Consider the following 20,164-nt stretch of genomic DNA (forward strand, 5'->3'; position numbering starts at 1 on the left):
GAGAGAAACGCGTGATCGTGATTTTGTTGAAATAAGCGTGCTGTGCTCAAATTCACTTGTCGAGCAGACGGGTACGACAGACGAAATCTGCCGATGCGTGGCCCCAGTGAGCGTATTAGGACGAGAGAAACGCGTGATTTTGTTGAAATAAGCGTGCTGTGCTCAAATTCACTTGTCGAGCAGACGGGTACGACAGACGAAATCTGCCGATGCGTGGCCCCAGTGAGCGTATTAAGACGAGAGAAACGCGTGATTTTGTTGAAATAAGCGTGCTGTGCTCAAATTCACTTGTCGAGCAGACGGGTACGACAGACGAAATCTGCCGATGCGTGGCCCCAGTGAGCGTATTAAGACGAGAGAAACGCGTGATTTTGTTGAAATAAGCGTGCTGTGCTCAAATTCACTTGTCGAGCAGACGGGTACGACAGACGAAATCTGCCGATGCGTGGCCCCAGTGAGAGTATTAAGAGGAGAGAAACGCGTGATCGTGATTTTGTTGAAATAAGCGTGCTGTGCTCAAATTCACTTGTCGAGCAGACGGGTACGACAGACGAAATCTGCCGATGCGTGGCCCCAGTGAGCGTATTAAGACGAGAGAAACGCGTGATTTTGTTGAAATAAGCGTGCTGTGCTCAAATTCACTTGTCGAGCAGACGTTTACGACAGACGAAATCTGCCGATGCGTGGCCCCAGTGAACGTATAAAGACGAGAGAAACGCGTGATTTTGTTGAAATAAGCGTGCTGTGCTCAAATTCACTTGTCGAGCAGACGGGTACGACAGACGAAATCTGCCGATGCGTGGCCCCAGTGAGCGTATTAAGACGAGAGAAACGCGTGATTTTGTTGAAATAAGCGTGCTGTGCTCAAATTCACTTGTCGAGCAGACGGGTACGACAGACGAAATCTGCCGATGCGTGGCCCCAGTGAGCGTATTAAGACGAGAGAAACGCGTGATTTTGTTGAAATAAGCGTGCTGTGCTCAAATTCACTTGTCGAGCAGACGGGTACGACAGACGAAATCTGCCGATGCGTGGCCCCAGTGAGCGTATTAAGACGAGAGAAACGCGTGATTTTGTTGAAATAAGCGTGCTATGCTATGCTAAGGGATGATCCCCACGCTGGCGTCGCTGCGTCTCATGGTGGGATAGGTGGTAGCGGTTTATTTTAAAGAAAAAATAAAAAAAAGGCGAACGAAAGGAATGTTGCCGGCCGCGTCAATTGCCATCTGTAGCACGCGAGCTGCAGCCGGCGGAGGTGAAAGGGAAAATATAGCGAGGAGAAGTATAGCGGGGAGCGATGGCAAGAATGGACAGGGAAGAGCTTTGTATGCTATTTATAAAATTCAAAAAGTAATCAAGTTCGCGCCGCTCGCGCGCAAATGTCCGGGCTCTGTCCGAAAGCAAGAGCGCGCGAGCGGCCACTGTGCACAATCATTTACAGAAAACGACAAATTGTACGTAGCGTCCTGTCTCGAACTAATCGCGCGCGTGGCACACTGCCTTCGTCCACTCGTCCGGCGACACGTTGCCGGTTGGGGCAGCAACTCCAAACTTCTTGAGAAGCAAAACTATTTTCTTGAAGACGGAAACAAAAATAAAGGCAACAGGAGAAAAAGGCGGTTAAAAAAAAGGCGGTTTGAAAAAGGTCTGTAGAAAAGCGGCCGAGATTGGGACTCGGCGCGCTCCTCTTCTTTGTTTGCAGCTGGTTTTAATACCTTCGATAATTGGGCGGAGCTTTATTAAATCTGCTCTCGCGCAATTTCAATCAATACTGCTGCAGTGGCACTGTAGGCACAAGTGGGTGGCGCCCAGTGCTCGCCAGAGCCCGACTCTAGTGGCGCCAGTAATGTCCGCTGCTTAGCTAGACAGTGCGGGTTTTCAGAAGTCGCCGACCTTACTGACCCCCACCCACTTGAGAGCTAATCTCTTTTTAATAGGAAACGGTCGTCGGCCCCTTGGTCCCCGTTTCCCGCGGCCTTGGAGAGCGTCCGAAGCGCGCGACGCGCTGTCACCATTCCTAACCCCTCTAGACTTCCGATGGACACGGTAGTTACCGTCGAGAGGGGGAAGGAACCTACTGGCGCCATAGGCGTCTAGCTTACAGGTACCAACGACGCGTGCTCAGATTCACGCAACATTGACACTTTTAATTGGGGTAGGCAGTGTTGAACTGAATAACTGATAACAACGAAATTGTAGGCTGTGCTTGTTGAGCTTCGAAAAAAGTGCGAAATTCGGGCGTCGTCAGAAGCAGCCTTGCAGAAATAATTACTTCATGTGCGTGCATCCAATTATTGCCCAGGCACTTCGTAGTGGCTGGATATTTTTTTCTTCTGGCAGTTAAGAATGCTCTGGAGCCCGTGCTGCGTTGAAAGCCGCATTCAGAGCAGTAATTGTAGGAACGAAAACATCTTCGACCGAAATCCGTCTTTATGGGTTTTTGAGATAGTTGAGAGGAAACTGACGCCAACCAATATTTTCATTTTTTTGCCCACCGTTTCGGGACCAACTTGGTCCCTTCTTCAGGGGTGGGTGCTGCCTTCGCTCTGCCTTAGTTAGCCCGTGGCGCAGTGCACTAACGCACGAGGAGGGAAGCGTTCCTGGAGTCCTATTCATCGCCGCCTTTGTGAACCGGATGTGTCATGACTCCACATGTCGCCTCTTGAACGGTTTTTTTTTTTCGAAGATTTAAAAGGTTTATTAAAACGAAATATAAATGAGCTGTAAGTTTCATAAAAAAGTTAGTACAGTAGGAGGTCCCAAAGTGAAAACTGTCTGGGGGACCTCCCATCAGGAATACATAAGAAAAGTGCACAAGTTTGGCAGGGGAGCTGGAACAAAAGTATACAGTTAAGTTAAAACCGATTGGTGTAATTTGCGCCAATGAATAAGTCAGACAATAGTTAGCGGGCGTAATTTAACAAAAAAGGCATAAAACAGCAAAGCATAAGAGCAAGAGAAAGAACACAAAAAGACATCGGATAGCAATGGGCATTGAATAAATGCAGATATAAAACATAGGCGGAGGAAAAACCAAGAGGTTCCAGATGAGTAACAAATGACCGTTTGCTGTCAGAGTGGGGAACAGAAAATGAGATTAAGGCAACCTTAAGCATGGAATGAGGCTTAATGGGTTGATGAGAGATGTTTTTTTAGTAAAGTGTAGAAAGCGGGCTGCGAACGTGCGGATTTGATTGCTAGTGGTAATGAATTCCAGGTTTTGATGGCGGAGAAAAAAGCAGTTTGTTTTCCATAATTTTACTCACTTTTGGTAGAAGAATATTGTTTTGTTCAGAGAATCTAGTGTTATTGCTATTAGCAAGGAAAGATGCGGAAAAACAGAGAAATTGATTATTATCATTGCGAGCGCGGTAGATTAGAAGGCCCAACCTAAGATTAAGGAGGCATTTCAACGGCAGAATGTTTACGTCAGAGTAAAGAGGTGAAGCAGAGGCTGTGTATGGGCTGAAAGATAAAATGCGAAGCGCTTGACTTTGAAGATGAGAAATACATGACACATGGCATGAATAGGTATTTCCCCATGATGACAGGCAATAATTAAGGTGACTGTTAAGAAATCATAGAACAGGGATAAGAGAACATGGCGTTGAAAGAAATGTCTAGTTTTTATTAACACCCTTATTCCAAACGAAATTTTTTTACTGATAGATTTCGTGTGTAGATGAAATTTTAGATGGCAGTCAAGCGTGATGCCGAGAAATGTAACGGATTCGGAGGCAGTGATAATATGATGTCCCAGATAAACGTGTGGGCTCGGGATGACATGCTTTTGATGAGATCGGAATATCATGAAAGTGGTTTTTGTAGGATTAAGTTGTAGCAAGTTATTGTCACACTATAAAACAATATTCTGTAAGTCCATGTTTAATTTGTTTACTGGGGCCACGCATCGGCAGATTTCGTCTGGTGTACCCGTCTGCTCGACAAGTGAATTTGAGCACAGCACGCTTATTTCAACAAAATCACGCGTTTCTCTCGTCTTAATACGCTCACTGGGGCCACGCATCGGCAGATTTCGTCTGGTGTACCCGTCTGCTCGACAAGTGAATTTGAGCACAGCACGCTTATTTCAACAAAATCACGCGTTTCTCTCGTCTTAATACGCTCACTGGGGCCACGCATCGGCAGATTTCGTCTGGTGTACCCGTCTGCTCGACAAGTGAATTTGAGCACAGCACGCTTATTTCAACAAAATCACGCGTTTCTCTCGTCTTAATACGCTCACTGGGGCCACGCATCGGCAGATTTCGTCTGTCGTACCCGTCTGCTCGACAAGTGAATTTGAGCACAGCACGCTTATTTCAACAAAATCACGCGTTTCTCTCGTCTTAATACGCTCACTGGGGCCACGCATCGGCAGATTTCGTCTGTCGTACCCGTCTGCTCGACAAGTGAATTTGAGCACAGCACGCTTATTTCAACAAAATCACGCGTTTCTCTCGTCTTTATACGCTCACTGGGGCCACGCATCGGCAGATTTCGTCTGTGGTACCCGTCTGCTCGACAAGTGAATTTGAGCACAGCACGCTTATTTCAACAAAATCACGATCACGCGTTTCTCTCCTCTTAATACTCTCACTGGGGCCACGCATCGGCAGATTTCGTCTGTCGTACCCGTCTGCTCGACAAGTGAATTTGAGCACAGCACGCTTATTTCAACAAAATCACGCGTTTCTCTCGTCTTAATACGCTCACTGGGGCCACGCATCGGCAGATTTCGTCTGTCGTACCCGTCTGCTCGACAAGTGAATTTGAGCACAGCACGCTTATTTCAACAAAATCACGCGTTTCTCTCGTCTTAATACGCTCACTGGGGCCACGCATCGGCAGATTTCGTCTGTCGTACCCGTCTGCTCGACAAGTGAATTTGAGCACAGCACGCTTATTTCAACAAAATCACGATCACGCGTTTCTCTCCTCTTAATACTCTCACTGGGGCCACGCATCGGCAGATTTCGTCTGTCGTACCCGTCTGCTCGACAAGTGAATTTGAGCACAGCACGCTTATTTCAACAAAATCACGCGTTTCTCTCGTCTTAATACGCTCACTGGGGCCACGCATCGGCAGATTTCGTCTGTCGTACCCGTCTGCTCGACAAGTGAATTTGAGCACAGCACGCTTATTTCAACAAAATCACGATCACGCGTTTCTCTCCTCTTAATACTCTCACTGGGGCCACGCATCGGCAGATTTCGTCTGTGGTACCCGTCTGCTCGACAAGTCACTAAAAAAACAATTCCACAACCGCCGCGGACGTGCTCTTTCGCTTGGCGAACAGGCGGCGGCCACTCCGGGCAAGGCTGCTCTAACGAGCTGGGCGGTTGCGGCGCGACAGCGTAGCTGTAGGCGGAGGAGAATGTAAAAGGGAGAGGGAACAAATAGTCTGGCCACACTGGGTTTTAGTTCACAATCTGGCAACCTTATAGCCTGGCAACACTGGAAGTCGCGCAAGTCTGGCAACACTATAGTATGGCAACACTGGGATAGCAGACGGCGGGTACGTCTCACGAAACCCAGCCGGCAGGCACATTTGAACTCAGTATACACGCAAATCGGAAAGACATTCTCGGACGGCTATTTTCAAAGAAAGACTACTTGATAAACGAAGTCCGCCAAGTAATACTGCGTGTGCCAAGACATGACGAATGCGACACAAATAGCAGTTAAAGTCACACGAATGCGACTGCCAAATATGTGTATGCGACAATAAGAGAGCAACGCGGCGCTGGCTATGTTCACTGCATCTGCTACGAATACGCTAGCCTCCGGCTGATTGCTACGCGCTAAAAAAAGCTTGTGCAAATCCGCGCCCTTTCGCATGCTCCGCGTGAGCAGTTTTTGACGCGCAATGTGCGTTCTGCTGCAGATAGTATGTAGCACTTCTCGTGCGATTACAGTAAGTTGCGAAATCTCGAGTGCTCGAAATTACGTTATGGTGTCGCGGCGTAAAGTTCATCGCGGTTTATGCAGTCGCTGCCTGCGTCTGTGGGCACCTGTTTTACTTTTTCCGGTCTTGGACCGCACTTAGATAAGGCACGGGCGACGCTTGCCGACAGACGAAGCGACCAAATCACAATCGGAACGCACCGCTGCAGCGCTGGACGCCCGAAACCCACGTACGGCTGTCGGAAGTCCTCGTAAGGAAGGGGGGCATTGCACCCACGTCACCTTTTCGGTACACGGCAAGCAGGAAAGCAAACGCGACTAGTGCCAAGCTTGCAGCCCCTTCGTTGCTCAGCCTGTGTCCTCATCAACCTCCATCATCAGTGCAATCAATTTTTTTTCCCCCACAGCGGCACCAGCGCACCCAAAACGAGGTCAAGCGAGCGTCCATTAGAAAGACTGTGCCTCATACCTCGGGTGCGTCATTCATATACGATTGGCCCTCGTACAGATGGACACAACCGACGCAAAACTCTGCTTTCTAGTCGCTACAGGCGAAAGCGATCGCTTATGTCGTTACTATCACGCAGCCTAGGCCTACCAGGCCTTGCGAGAGCTGCAGATGTGACGTGCAGGCGCTCTCAGCGGCTTTGCATGACCGCCCAGACCTACCACAAGCTGCTGCTGCTGCTACAAGCTACAGCTGTTCTTACATAGATCCAAAGGTTTCGGTTACATCAGTCTACTGCTGCGTGGGCATACGGTCAGCTTGAAACATCAGACCACTACCCAGAAAAGAAGCGCTGCAAGCCCCAAAAGAACGTTCTCACGTAGCCGACGCTGCAGTTTTCAGCCGGGCTGGCCTCGCTGAACGGCGAAAATTCAGCACAGTACTCCGGATGCAACGAGCGTTGCGTGAAGCGCGATTGGTCAAAGCTGTTTTGCGTTTTTCTTATTCTGCGGCCACCGCACTTTGAAAAGGACTCCGTAAGACGCGTTCAGATCAGAGACGGCCTCATTGTCATTAATTCTCATTTTTTTTGCAAAAAGCCGGATCGCCCCTCACCCCTGAAGCGTTTCCTATTCTCTCCCATTGGCCCTTGATTTAGCCAGTTTTGCTTTGGTTTTCGCGAAAAGAGAAGAGAGAGAGAGAGACAGAAAGAGAGAAAACGAAGGTAAAGCAAAACAAAAAAATACTACTTCTCTTGAGCTTCTCTAGAGTCATTCCAGGCGGCGCTAGCTGCCTGAAGAAGCAATAGCGATGGTGATGCAGAAAACCCAGCCGGAGGTAGCATCGGTGGTCGCATCATCGAGCTCCAGTTATGTGCATCGGGAGTTGTCAAAATCGCCCCCGGTTTGTAGCCGGAGTTCTTGGCGCCACGGCTAGAGGGGACGTTATGTATTTTTCTTTTGTGGGCGTAAACGTTGTTGCGCCATAGGAACGACTTGTTGCATATGTCGCAGCGGTATCGCTTCCGCTGAGGTGTGTGCATGGTCAGATGGCCGTCGTAGTTGCTTTTGTTGGAGAAGGTCTTGTGACAGATGGGACATTCCAGGTCCACGGGCTGACCTCGCTTTCCCAACAGCGGTGGTCGGCCGCGCCTTCTCGACACGGGTGCATCTACAAAGTGAAATAAAAAGAAAGGGAGTGGGAGGGTGCACTTAGCCAGAGCCTGATACGCACTACGCGTGACATCAAATTAAAACGCACTCCACACCAGCGTCGCGTCAGCGATTGTGTGAATAAATCAAAAATGCATGTGTGCGCATAATGCTGCCGGAATAGATCTTGAATTCAAATTCGATGTTGATTAAACACGAAACAAAGAGGAAAACAACACACTTTCTTCCAGTTTGAGCTGTTTTCTACCACAATCGTGAATATATGCTTTGCAATATGAATGTTGGCACGAAGGCTCTTCTAAATGGCTTTGCTTATGCAGCCAATTCTAACAGCAGCCATACACAAACCATTATGGAAACGCAGCTTCAGAGCAAGAGGTGCACCAGTGGTCAGATAGGTCTTTCAAGGAAACTGCTATCTGGATAAAAGGGGCGCACACTGCACTGTGCATACAGTTTGTATGCATCTATTTTCTGTCAACTCGTTATTTAGAGTTGCATCCTTGTAACAGTGACCCGACTAGCCTGTTGATCTAATGCAATAATTCAAATTTCATGTTTTTTTCTCACGACAAAGCATAAGGCAGCATAAGAAAAACAGGTTGAGAAATGAGCCAACATAGAAGCATAGCATTTAAACTGATTAAGTTTATTGTTTTCATGCATTTCAGACTTTGCTAATAACAAAGTACACGGCTGAGACTAAAAACCACAACAAATATTAGGAGTGTGTATTGCACATATATCACGATAAATGCAAAGACTCTCAAAAGAGCACCATCACAAAATAGACTCGTCATATATCACATACATATTATGGGTGTACCCAATCACAGTGGCCCAAAGTTCCAGAACAAAATTTCAAGGGATATAAATGCTTAGTTATGAGAGGTTGAAGCTTGGTGTTACCAGTAATATAAAGGTACCTGTAACTCCTGCTAATGATCAATCATAACAACAAAGATGGGCAAACACAACATACTGAAAATAGACAGTATCACTTTCATTTTGACCTTTGTTATTCATACACCGCTCATCTCAGCCAGAAGCATTCAGTGCTGGTCACAGCCATCAAGTGATCTGCACTGATAAAGTAAATCCTTGCAACAGTCACGCCACAATATTGCCAACTGCATGCCCCATGTTGTTTGAGCAAAAATAATGTGCACAATACATTCAATACAAGTGCAAATTATAAATAAAAAAGACAAAACGTAGCCAGTTTTATGTAATCACTGCATCGCATTTAAATCAGTTCCCAAGCGTACATATAATGTGGTCTAAGAAAGCAAATTCATACCACCGGCTTACTCTAGTAACTTATCACTAGGGCCCACAGCTGTGGGCATTTTCTTAAAAATGCCTGTAAACACCTAAATGTGAGAGAGAGAGAGAGTGCGGCTATTTTGCACAAATTTTTGGCAAAAATGCCTCATGCTGCTCCCCTCCCTACCCACTGCTTTGGAGATAAGCTGTAAAGATTATGAAAAATTATGACACAAGCAATCACGACAATGACAAGCACTAAGTGAACAGAGCCAGTGCTTCATTGAATGCAGGCAGCATGTCAGCAAATGCATTTTGCACGTCAAGAAGCTAACTACGCGAGCACAACAGTTAGAAGACTGGTACTAGAGGGTAGGAGCACAGGCAGTAAATGGTGGAAAAAAAACGAAGCCCTTGTGACTGTTTCAGACATTAGATGAGTGCTACATGGAAAGAATATCGTGACATCAACTAATGAGCCCAGTCCATTAAACTCTCTTGTTTCAAGTACCACTGACTTCATGTGACATGTAAAGAAGTTCTTTAATGCGCAAGGCTATTACTGCAGAGAAGAAAGTAAGCATCGAGTTGCACTGTTCTTCTGTTTTACAAGCATGAAGAGCTCAACAGTGAATTTTTGGTTAACAAAACTATTTACTTTTCTGCCAAACAATAAAAACTATGATTTAAATTGCCTCTTTTTGGTTTTGAACGGTTCATTTTCCATTTTCTAAAGCTCGAATGCCTGCCTATTTCGAGGTTCTTCAGAGCCTTCACTTCCAGGCCCTACTTGTGACATAGGTTTTGTATGTGGGATGATTAACGGACTAAAGACACCAAATTTTTGCTTGCATATTTTCTTCTTTCAAAAGATGTGTTAGACATTACATACGTACCATTAAAGGACTATAGACATCAAAATTTTGCTGACATGTTTTCTTCTTTATAATGATGCGTTAGACACTAATATACATGGCTCACCACGTGATATTTACCTACCACTGCGAAATAATTTATAATTGAATTTCTTCTCTCATGTGGTTCGGTGTCATCAACCGAATGATGGCTATGACATGTAGTCGACCTTCAGGTCATGTGAGGCATGAAGAAAACGGCAGTATAACTTAGTTAGTTATATGGGGTTTTACGGCGCATAAGCAACTATGGCTATCATGCGCCAAACACATGCGCCAATGCACAATGCAAACGCAGTATAACTGTTAATATGTCATTTGTTGTCATTCCAGCTCTTCAAGCAGGCTCGTTTAAGTGTTGTAGTGAATTAAAATTATGTATAAGCATTTATATTGCAGGTTTGTTCATGTCTCACATGACCAAAAGGTCAATGAGGTGTCTATAGTCCTATAAGGCTATAGACTCTGATTTACTCAAGAGTTAAAAAGTCACCATTTCTGCTATTCAGAAGAGATTTATTAGCTGCACAGATAGTGGTGGCGTTTATGTGCAGGCAGGATTAGCCTTACAGTGGTCTGTCGTAACAGCAACATGCGTGTTACATCAACAGGCCAGTACCTTGGCTGGCATGATGTACTTTTAAAGAGGGTAATTTGTGCTGGCTAAGAAGTAATTAAGCTAAAGTGAAATAGCCAAATGTAGAGACAATATAGGTTCTGCTGCAGGCCCACTCAGCTATCTGTGGTTTAAAGAAGTTTAAGGTAAGAAATGTGGCATTGCAAAAAAATTAAGGGGGCAAGATGGCCAGCCATATCCTGTTGAGTCCATTCCGTTCTTTTCTTTCATAAGCACCCTATTATTTAACCACAGAGTTCAAATGCAGCAAGTATGAAGCCAGCTCCTTCTCCATATTACTTCACCATTCAACACATATAAATGCTCACAATGGCATGTCATGATAAGAAGAAACAAGTGACAATCTGGGACCACAGTATGTAAAATATTGTTTTTCTTTTTTCTGGCCCTTTGTCACTGCTGCCACGGTCTATATCAACAGGAAGCCTCAAACAACGACCGAGGACCAAAAGAGAAGAAAACGAAATGAGACGTTGCAGGATATGGCCCCCAATTTCCAATACTGCAGCACAAGCATCAGTAATGTTCTGCAAATACAAATATCCTAGCTACTCATACTCACCTGCTTCAAAATGATTTAAGCATGTCAGAGCAGTAACCAGAATGTGCAAGTTCAAGTGATTGAGAGCTACCTCTTGTTAATACACTGAAATCTGAACCAAGCACTTCAGCAAAGAGGCAGGCATGTTCAATGAGCATGTAACTAGTACAAGCTCACAAACAAACAACTATATTTACAAATGCATTGGGAGCAACTTACACAATATAATGCATACATCACAGCATCCAAGAGTGCAGCTGAACTACCTAGCAAGACTTGGCCATTAATTTGTAGCTCACATAAGCGCCTAGTTGCAATGAGAATTGGTACCACAAGCTGCAAACAGCCTCTTTTATTAAACGATTGCAGTATCTGCTGACAACAGAAGAGAAAGCAATTGTTTGTTTTCTGAGACCATAATGCTAGATAATATTCAAAGCAGCTTGCATAATCAGTGGCTATCATGGTGTGAATTCAATTTGTTGCAAAGTGCTCATGAATCCACAAATAGTGCTCACAAGGTCATTTCGCTCAGGAAAGCTAAACTACTAAGTATGAGTGCTTTTTAAGAATTTACAGTGGTATTATATTCATTCCTGCCCATGGATGCAGTTAGCATCGTTCACACTGAGCAAAGCAAAGAACACAGAACAAGCAATACTAAAGATTTACTCAGTTTATCCAAATGGCCTATTAGCAATATGACACAGTATTAAAACTCTGTCACAAATACAAGTTAAAAAAAAAATGGTACACTTCAACCAAGGCTTTGGCAACATCGAGTTAAAAACTGGTCCCTACAACTCCAATTTCTAGACACAAAAACATATAAATTCTTTCACAGATACAGCAGAAGCTCTGGACACTTTAATTATGACTTCATTTAGCTATAATGCATGTGACGGCATATCCTCAACATTCATACATTCATGCCCTTTATACACACTCCGGTACAGAGCTTCCAGGGTGCATTTAAGACTGAGTGAAAACACTGTTATAAATATTTTTATTCTTGGTCAGATAACTTTATCACAGAACTGCTCAGTAAAAGCATTACTTACATGATCATGCAAGCTCCTATACCGACAGTTCCATGCAGAACACTGGGCTCAGTGCAAGGATGAAAAGTGTCCCAGCTATCCACATCAATCAAAAATGTGGATTGATTATTCATGGCAGGCTTTCTTTGGTATAATAAAATGTAAACAAAAAGCTCAAAGTACCAGGGCAAGTACCAAACACAATACTGGTGTGGAAAATAACTTCCAAAGTGTATAAACAGTTGAGAAAGACAAGCAGGCAGGCAATCTATGGCACAGCTGAAAAGTATGCATGGCCATTGGACAAGAGGCTGAATGCCACAGTAATGTCATTACCATCAGGAGCAGCAGTCAACGTTGCCCCAATCACAGAAAAAGGGCTGCTCCCACCAAAATCAATTAGCCCTGCCCTGTGCCTACCACAGCCAAACTGTCCCAGCAAAATTGTCTCATCTGCCCCCATCTGTTGTCCCCAGCTACATTTTTCTTTCTTTTGGATGCTACATATGTACACAACAAATAAAAGCCTGATGTGGTTATTTGCGGCAGATTTTCTTTGGTACAGCAAAGTGCAAACAATAAATTACACACAATGTTCTAACGTCAAAACCTGTCACCAGCCACATAAGTTCTGTGTGCATGTTTGTGTGTGTGGAGTCGGAGGAGAGCTAGTACATTTGAAAAGAAGAAAAGGAAAATTCAGCGGATGTAGACGGCGACCCACAATCAATAAACAAGTATATCACTTGTCATTATGAAGAACATTATATTTCGTATAAATTTTAATTTTGATTTTTTAATAGAACTATATAAGCTTGTCATAATCAACTCTTATCACATTCACTAACCTAGTGACTCAAGAGGGACCATGCAATATACATTATTGTTGTAGTTATCGCCATAAGCTTTTTAGTATAGGGAACAGCCAGTTTTTGTTGGAAGAGCAGTCTGCAACCCACACTCCAAGGATTACCCACAGTTTCTCTTGATTGCTTCAGTTCCCTCCATGTTGGGTGCTTTAGCTTGCCATTGCATGCAAGGTGCCCTTTTTATTCATCAGTACTGAACAGTTGTCTTCCTCTTTCTGCCACACATAATACGAGATGGAATGACAGCTTGTACAAAAACCAGCTATCATTAGACTAATTTATCGGACCAGACACCAAAGTTTCGACACAGTGATCATTCGATCCTGCTATTTAGGCAAAACTATCACAACTGTTCAGATTTGTTCCCATGAGCGGTGCACCCATTAAACAATTAGACTGACTTTTTATTTATTACTACAGCAAAGAACTCTACTGAACAAACTTATGTGGCTCTATGATATCGCTCTGATGCCTCTAAACAATGCTGACAGCAGTCATACAAGTTTATGAATGTATAATAGAAATTCTAATTTGATAATGCTCTTCAGTTGTTTAGTCACAGCAAGCTGGATGTTCTCAATGCCAAAGAAAAGTTCTCCCCTGAGGGCAGACTTAATTTGTAATAAAATAAAAAGTCCAGTAAAATCCACCAAGTACAGCACATGCTGAGGTAGAGAAATTGACTCCAAAACTCAAAACTGCTTTGCAGGCACAGGTGCATTGCCATGAAACAGAAACCACCTGTTGTAAAGTCCTGACACTTCTCATTCGAGCAAACAGGCATTGCACTCCTAAATAGTATTGTCCGTTCCCAGTAGTGTCCCTAGGAAGAAATTCATAGTGGGCCACTCCACCCAACAGCTTCAGAGAAAACAATCACCATTGTTTCGAAGTGTGCTTTTTAACTGCAGTTTTCTCTTTTGAGAATAAGGTGGTAAAAGGCACTCCATGATCTCACACTCAGTTTGTGTAGCCTTCAATACAAGTAAAAAATCTCTAGTATCACCTCATGATATCACCGAAATGCATTAAAAAATTTAACAACGTGCAGCCTAATGTTTTTCTGCTTCTGTTTCAATGACTGTAGTACAAACTTTTTTTACATTATCATTTGTCCGTACAAAAACAGGGCACCTAGGTGGCGGTTTAGCTTCAAGATACTCCTTTCCTCTTTAAGCCAACAGGATAGCTGTGCACTGTTAATACAATCACCGCCATACAATTTTTTCATCTTAACACGGTTCTCTGGCAATGTTTCCACATTTACACTGACATATCACATTTCACTGTTCCACGATGCAACATCTGCAACCTGCTGCTTCACACTTGCCACTTAGAAACTGCTGTGTCCCTCAGTGTGAATGAAAGTATGATTACAACAGCAGCATAATCTATTGCATGAAACTAAGCACATATTCAGCCTCATTGCGTTTTGGGCGAATTGGTTGCTCATAGCAAATGTAAATTTTTGCACACACATATTCATCCCCTACACAGAACTGTCTTGTATAAAATACAAGCACAGCCATGCCTCATTACTGTGCACACCCTGGTTCCCAAGTAATACCGTCCACAAAGTGAGACGTTCTCGATAATTAATACTGAAGGAACACAAAAACATTTATTTGAAAAAAAAACTAAGTGATTATAGTGCACAGTGGTGTGCAGTAAAGCCAAAATTAAACATAACTTTGGTAATTTCAAATGCATTATCCTGGCCTCCATTCTTTTACTGCACCGCAGCTAGACATGCCTTCTAGGCTAAAAGATTAGTGATGCTGTATTTTTGTTTTTTTGTTCAATAAGTTTGTCATAAGCCATAACTTGAGAAAAGAAGAAGGGAATGTAGGAGAAAGAACAATATGATGGTGTCCTGCAGAGTTCTTGTCTATACCCCACAACCTGCTAGTGCAGCTGGACTCTCTTGAAAATTTGAATGGACTTCGAATGAACGAGAAAATTTTTAATACACCTAATGTAGACAGGAAAAAAAGTGTCAGTATGAATAAACAAGCAGTTTAAATTAAGTTCATTCTAATTAATGAGAGCTAGATGCTGATGTATGGTAGTTACTGAAAGTAGCAGACAAAGCAGCAGAAGCTGCTAAGAAAGCTTTCTCCTTAGGTAAGGTGCAATACATCACAGCAAATGGAAAGATGCTGTCAACTGGGCATTTTTGGCACTTTAAAGCACGAAACCACCATACAAGAAAGGCCATCACTGATTGATGCAGCTGTGGTTTCAAACTGCCTTTTTTGTCAAAAATGTCCTGCGCTCAAAATACTGAAAGAGGTTCATCTAGTAAGGGAAGTCAGTTTTGTTGATGCTGCTGTTCATATTAACACAACAAAAATGCATGAAATCTTATGTGCTCTATGAATTTTCAGACCATCTATTGACCGAACAACAAGTTTCCATATTAACGAGGTGTAAACATATTACAAAAATTAACAATGAGTTCCCACATTAATGATACGTAAGAAGAACATTTTAAAAAATTTGGTACCCAGAAAAGTTGTCTATAATTCAACTAGTTAATGCTACCACAGGCCATTTTAATGGGGGCACGATCATATATCAGTCTCATTATTTAATCAGCCTGATGTGTACGATACATATATCACTATCTGGAACCACAACTGAAAAGACAATTCTATGTAAATGCAAGCACACAATTTCTCATGGTGCATGTACTGGCCTGGTAGGAATAAAATGTATTTGTATATTGAATACAGCTATTGTTGTAAGAAGACCCTTTACCAGATGCCCTACAGCAATGGTTGTGGTAACTCCTTTGAAGACCTGCTCTTTGGATGGGGTTCTTCATGCATTCTAGGACTGGTATTTGGTGCTACCAGCCACGCTCTTTGAATCAGCCTAAGCCAAGTGTTTTGGAGCGGCGTCTGTCCGATTTACTTCTTCGGCCTTACAAGCGTGTTTGGCCCCGTTCCCATGATTGCATACTACATAATTCTGTCATTGCCAAGCAGTTGGGAAATTCCTTGCTCAGGTGTCCAACTTAGCTTGCATGCCAGATCCTGATTACACTAGCTTGCTCTCGAATTCCCAATGCCACTGATTGGCAGCTGCATTGCTGCCACCTAGCCCAAGGACATAGATGCAGTTCACGTATTCAAATACCAGTTGGATGCACCTTTCAGTCTCACAGCGGTGGCCAAATGGTCTGAGATGTCAGCAAAGCACGTTACAAGTTCCATGACCACGTCGGTGAATCCCATTCAGATTGCACGTAATTTTTTTTTTATATAGTATGTGAAAATATGAAATTTCCTTTTATAAAAAGGAGCAATTACTCAATAACATCTGCCACTGGACTAATGAATGTTTCCTTTCATGTTCCTTGAAAGCATGTAACAGCGTGGTTGGTTGCTACGAATTCTCCATATCCACATTACAACTACGCAATCAAGAACTTGCTCCCCAACTTCTTATCATAATTTTTTTGCGGCTTCACATCGCGGCCGCTACGACAACTGATAAAATGCTAACGCATGAGCAAAGGAATGTAGGTCAATTTCCATCTTCATTGTTTCGCGCTGCAACCACTACGAGGTGCTGCAGTTCTGCGCTCAGATAGCCAATGCACATGCGCAGCAGTGTAAGCCATACAGCTACCACTCTAATAAGATTACAGATTACTAAATGGAAAACTCAAGCAAAAGGCAGGCAATGATTCCCAATTAGACGTTCTGAAAGTGCAGAGAAAAGCATCTAATATCCAACCAGATAAATAAAACCTTTCTCTTGCTGCTGTCCAGAGTACCTCGAAAGGAGATTAACCAACTGAACTAACAAAAGTCCTTTTGTAAGGGTGTATTCAGGATGCAAGCGATATGCAGTGCTAACGCCCAATTCAAGTACTAATTTGAGCCTAAAAGCCATGCTAGTAGAAATAGGTACACTTCTGTACAGTAGGAGAGGGTAAATACTTCTGTCACCAGCTGGTCATCGCTTGGTAAGGTACCAAATGGCACCCTTTCTTAAGTAATCCATCCCTTTCAAAAGGTATGCAGTTGGCCAGGATGAAATGCTGCCACCAAATACATGTTTCCACCAATTAAAAAAATTAGTGGGTTTCCAGCAGAACCAGGATAAAAATCCAGCACCTCACACATACAGATGGATGTCCTACCACTGGGCCACGTCAGACTTCAGTGACATTTCACACGCTCATTTCAGACAACGGAAAAAAACTGCCATGACAATAAAACCCTTTCTGAAACTTCACAGCCTGATACCTCATTCTGCACACAAGGATCTACCAACCTCTTACTGGATGAGCCGACATTCTATACACCACAAAATAAAACACAAAAATCAAACACGGCACATGCGCAACTCTATCTGTTAGTTTTTAAGGTTTTATTTTGCACTGTGCTTTTCCTTGTGTAATCTTCAAATGAAATTTTTGGTCATTATGAGATTTCATGAAGTTAATCCTGATTAATTTACGGGTTATACAGTACACAAGATGCGGCTAAGTACAGCTAAATCATTAAACAGACTACTTGCTGTACATCTTGCTATGGGTTTGGGTTCTGCTAGTTTCATTAGAAGAACAGCATGTTATGTGACAGACAAGTAAAGAAAACAGTAGTAGGCAACACCAATCATACATCAATTCCATTGGTCAATTCTGCAAAATACAAGGAGACAAATGCATGAAACAGCCAGCAAATCTGTGAGTAGGCAGACTCACTGAAGGCCACCAAAGGCCTACCAAGGACAAATCGCAATCTCCTTCACAAAGCATCAGCACTGCCCTCGAGACTAGCGCAGGGATTCAAGTCTCATCAACACCAGCTGTGTGTGCAGTACGCCAGTGCCGTATAAGCCCATGCTTCCACTTGAAGGCCTTCTTGCACATTGTGCACTCATAAGCCAGTCGGTTTTGGTCGTGAAGCACCATGTGCCGTTTCATGATGAAATAGTTGCAAAGAACTTTGTGGCAGATGGGACACTCTGTTGGGCCAAACTTCTCTTCTGTTTGCACCATTTCCATAGTCCCATCACTGGATGTGTCGCCAGCAATGAGTGAAGCCAGTGAGGACGTCAGTGTGTCCCATTCTGTAAAAAAAGGAAACAGTGATGAGCTGCACTACACAGTTTCTCACTGGAGGGCGTACCTCAGCAGATGTATATTGCAGCACATGAAGCTACTAGCACAGGTCCATTCATTTTAATTACTGTTGCATAAACATTTCAGAGAGAGAAAGACCTCTCCACCCCCTTCCCAAAAAGCATCTCACACTATAATTCTGGTGAAGATGTAAAAGCACTGTCACAGAAGTGTGTTTAAAACTTAACGCACAGTTATTTCTCGTGCTGTTTCACTTTAAGGGTCACTAGCTGAGTCATTGTATCACTGCAAATAATACTGGCCCCCTGCTTTTTAAACCAGAATGCTCACTGTGAATTGGCATTTACTGAGACAGTTGAGCGTCAAGTCTGATAGCCATTGCACTCGAACATGGTCACCTTTTTACGGGATGTAATTCAAGAGTTTTCACAGCCACCCACTTCATTTTGCAAAACTAATTTGCTTGAACGCTTAAATTATAATGTAAACAGAAAAGTCATGTGCAATGTCACATGTGCAGTTTTCAGGGATGCACAAGGCCCATGCAATGTTCAGAACATAAAACTACAAATTTTATTCATATGGGCTGATCATGCACAATCGTTATGCTGCAGTGAAGTGCACAAGTCAGTAATGACATGATCAAAATTTGCCTGCAGTGACACACTGCATTTAGCTAGGGTTATGTATAATTACTTTGACATGCAACTGACAAAGCACTAGTAAGTTGGCTGAATGGGGTATATGAATAACCCTGGCATTTTGTTGCTTTTTACATACAGCTCCTTTGCATGTGACATCAGTGTGGAAATGCATTTTCGAAGTGTTTAACAAGCAGCCATTCACCATACCAGGGCCATAGCTTAATATTTTTCCATACAAATACAGAGGAACATTTATTTCCACTAACTACTTTAATGACCTTATATCACTAATGCAGTTCAAGCTATCTCCATGGTAAGCCTAATACTGCCGTAATACCCCACTACCACTCATAGTCGACAATGAAAGGATCATGTTCACTGCTATAACGAGGCCTGTTGCGAGATAATTTTTATCAGGACCAAGGAAGCCAAAAAATACACTTGGCTCAGTTATTATAGCCACTTATGATAGGGTGCGTTATTGATGTTCTTGACAAAAAGATGTCTAGTAAAAAAAAAAATTCATGACAGCATGCAAAACATATCAGTGTTCCCTTGGTGAAGTTTCAATGGAATATTTGTGCAAAAAATTAGCATTAAAAACTACAATGACGCACATTATGTAGCAATGGTGGCACTGAGGGGAGGCTAACTGGCAGTTGTCACGCCAAAAACCTGCCGGGACATGCCAAAAAATTTGCGAAGACCCTGACCAGGAGGACATTTCTCAGTAATGCTGGCTGTATAACGTGCCCTCACTGGTAAGCAAGTATGTGATGTGGCTGCATTTTGTTCGCTTTATTCATCTTTATGCCATAGGGGTATCATTCCTGCCCGAAATCAGTCATCCCCCCCCCCCCTCAAGTCAAGTCCTCCCTTTCATTTCCTCCCTTTCAGCGCCATCCCTGCTGTGTAGACAACTATTTTCAGCTCTCACATAAAAGGACAATAGAAATTTTGTATTATGGGTGAGCACAGAGTGTAAAACCAGCGTAAAGGTTTAAGTGTAAAGAAAAGAGCATTCAATGTAAAAATAGAAGCTCATATAATAAGAGCGTTGATTCTGTCACATTGAACAACGTGGTATATTATTCTGTGCTCTGTATTTACAGCACAGTTCTCAATATTGCAGCCAAGGCTTCACAAAACTTCTGTCAAATATATCTCTATCAAAGAATAGAGAAATGAATATAGCACCATCACTGAAAGTTACAACACATTAAGGGTGCAGTCATTAGATACTGCTCTGATGTACTTTTAATGCACAAGTCTCTAAAGAAAATATACAGTATTCTCAAAACATAATAAAAAGAATGGTGCACAGCTACGTGGTCACAACTATGACGACAGACTAATGTTGGTCTCTTTCTACATGGTACAATAAACAGCTAAGACATAGCATACTATGTATTACTTTGTTCATATAAACTTATGTAAATGGTATCTCATGAGCGCTAAAAACACCTTCTAAATTTAATGGCTATGTCTGCTGCACATAACATTGCACGCCAGCAGTGAACATTATGTGCTTTACATGCAGCAATATCTGAATATGTGCCATCTCTCACTGCGTCCATCACTGCATTAACGAAATATTTAATGTAAGCAACAAGAAAATTAAGCC

The 20,164-nt window shown here is 43.1% G+C and overlaps 1 protein-coding gene across 13 annotated transcripts in view; it reads right to left on the minus strand.

The window, feature by feature from the left end:
• The window catches only part of LOC149341239 (uncharacterized), a 179,587-nt gene that overhangs the window by 91,775 nt on the left and 67,648 nt on the right, over window positions 1-20,164 (minus strand). Inside the window, exon 5 of one of the 13 annotated variants that reach the window (XM_089543197.1) lies at window positions 7,087-7,526. The exons of 11 other annotated variants lie outside the window; for them this stretch is intronic. In XM_089543197.1, coding sequence (XP_089399323.1) covers window positions 7,102-7,526 — 425 coding nt within the window. In that variant the 3' untranslated portion in view covers window positions 7,087-7,101. Of the gene's footprint in view, window positions 1-7,086; window positions 7,527-8,158; window positions 17,884-20,164 lie in introns of those variants that run through there. One more of the 13 variants, XM_089543205.1, reaches the window with a different exon arrangement.

The sequence above is a fragment of the Amblyomma mixtum genome, chromosome 5 (genome assembly GCF_055824585.1).
Source record: "Amblyomma mixtum isolate Tamu chromosome 5, ASM5582458v1, whole genome shotgun sequence".
NCBI classification, from domain to species: domain Eukaryota; kingdom Metazoa; phylum Arthropoda; class Arachnida; order Ixodida; family Ixodidae; genus Amblyomma; species Amblyomma mixtum.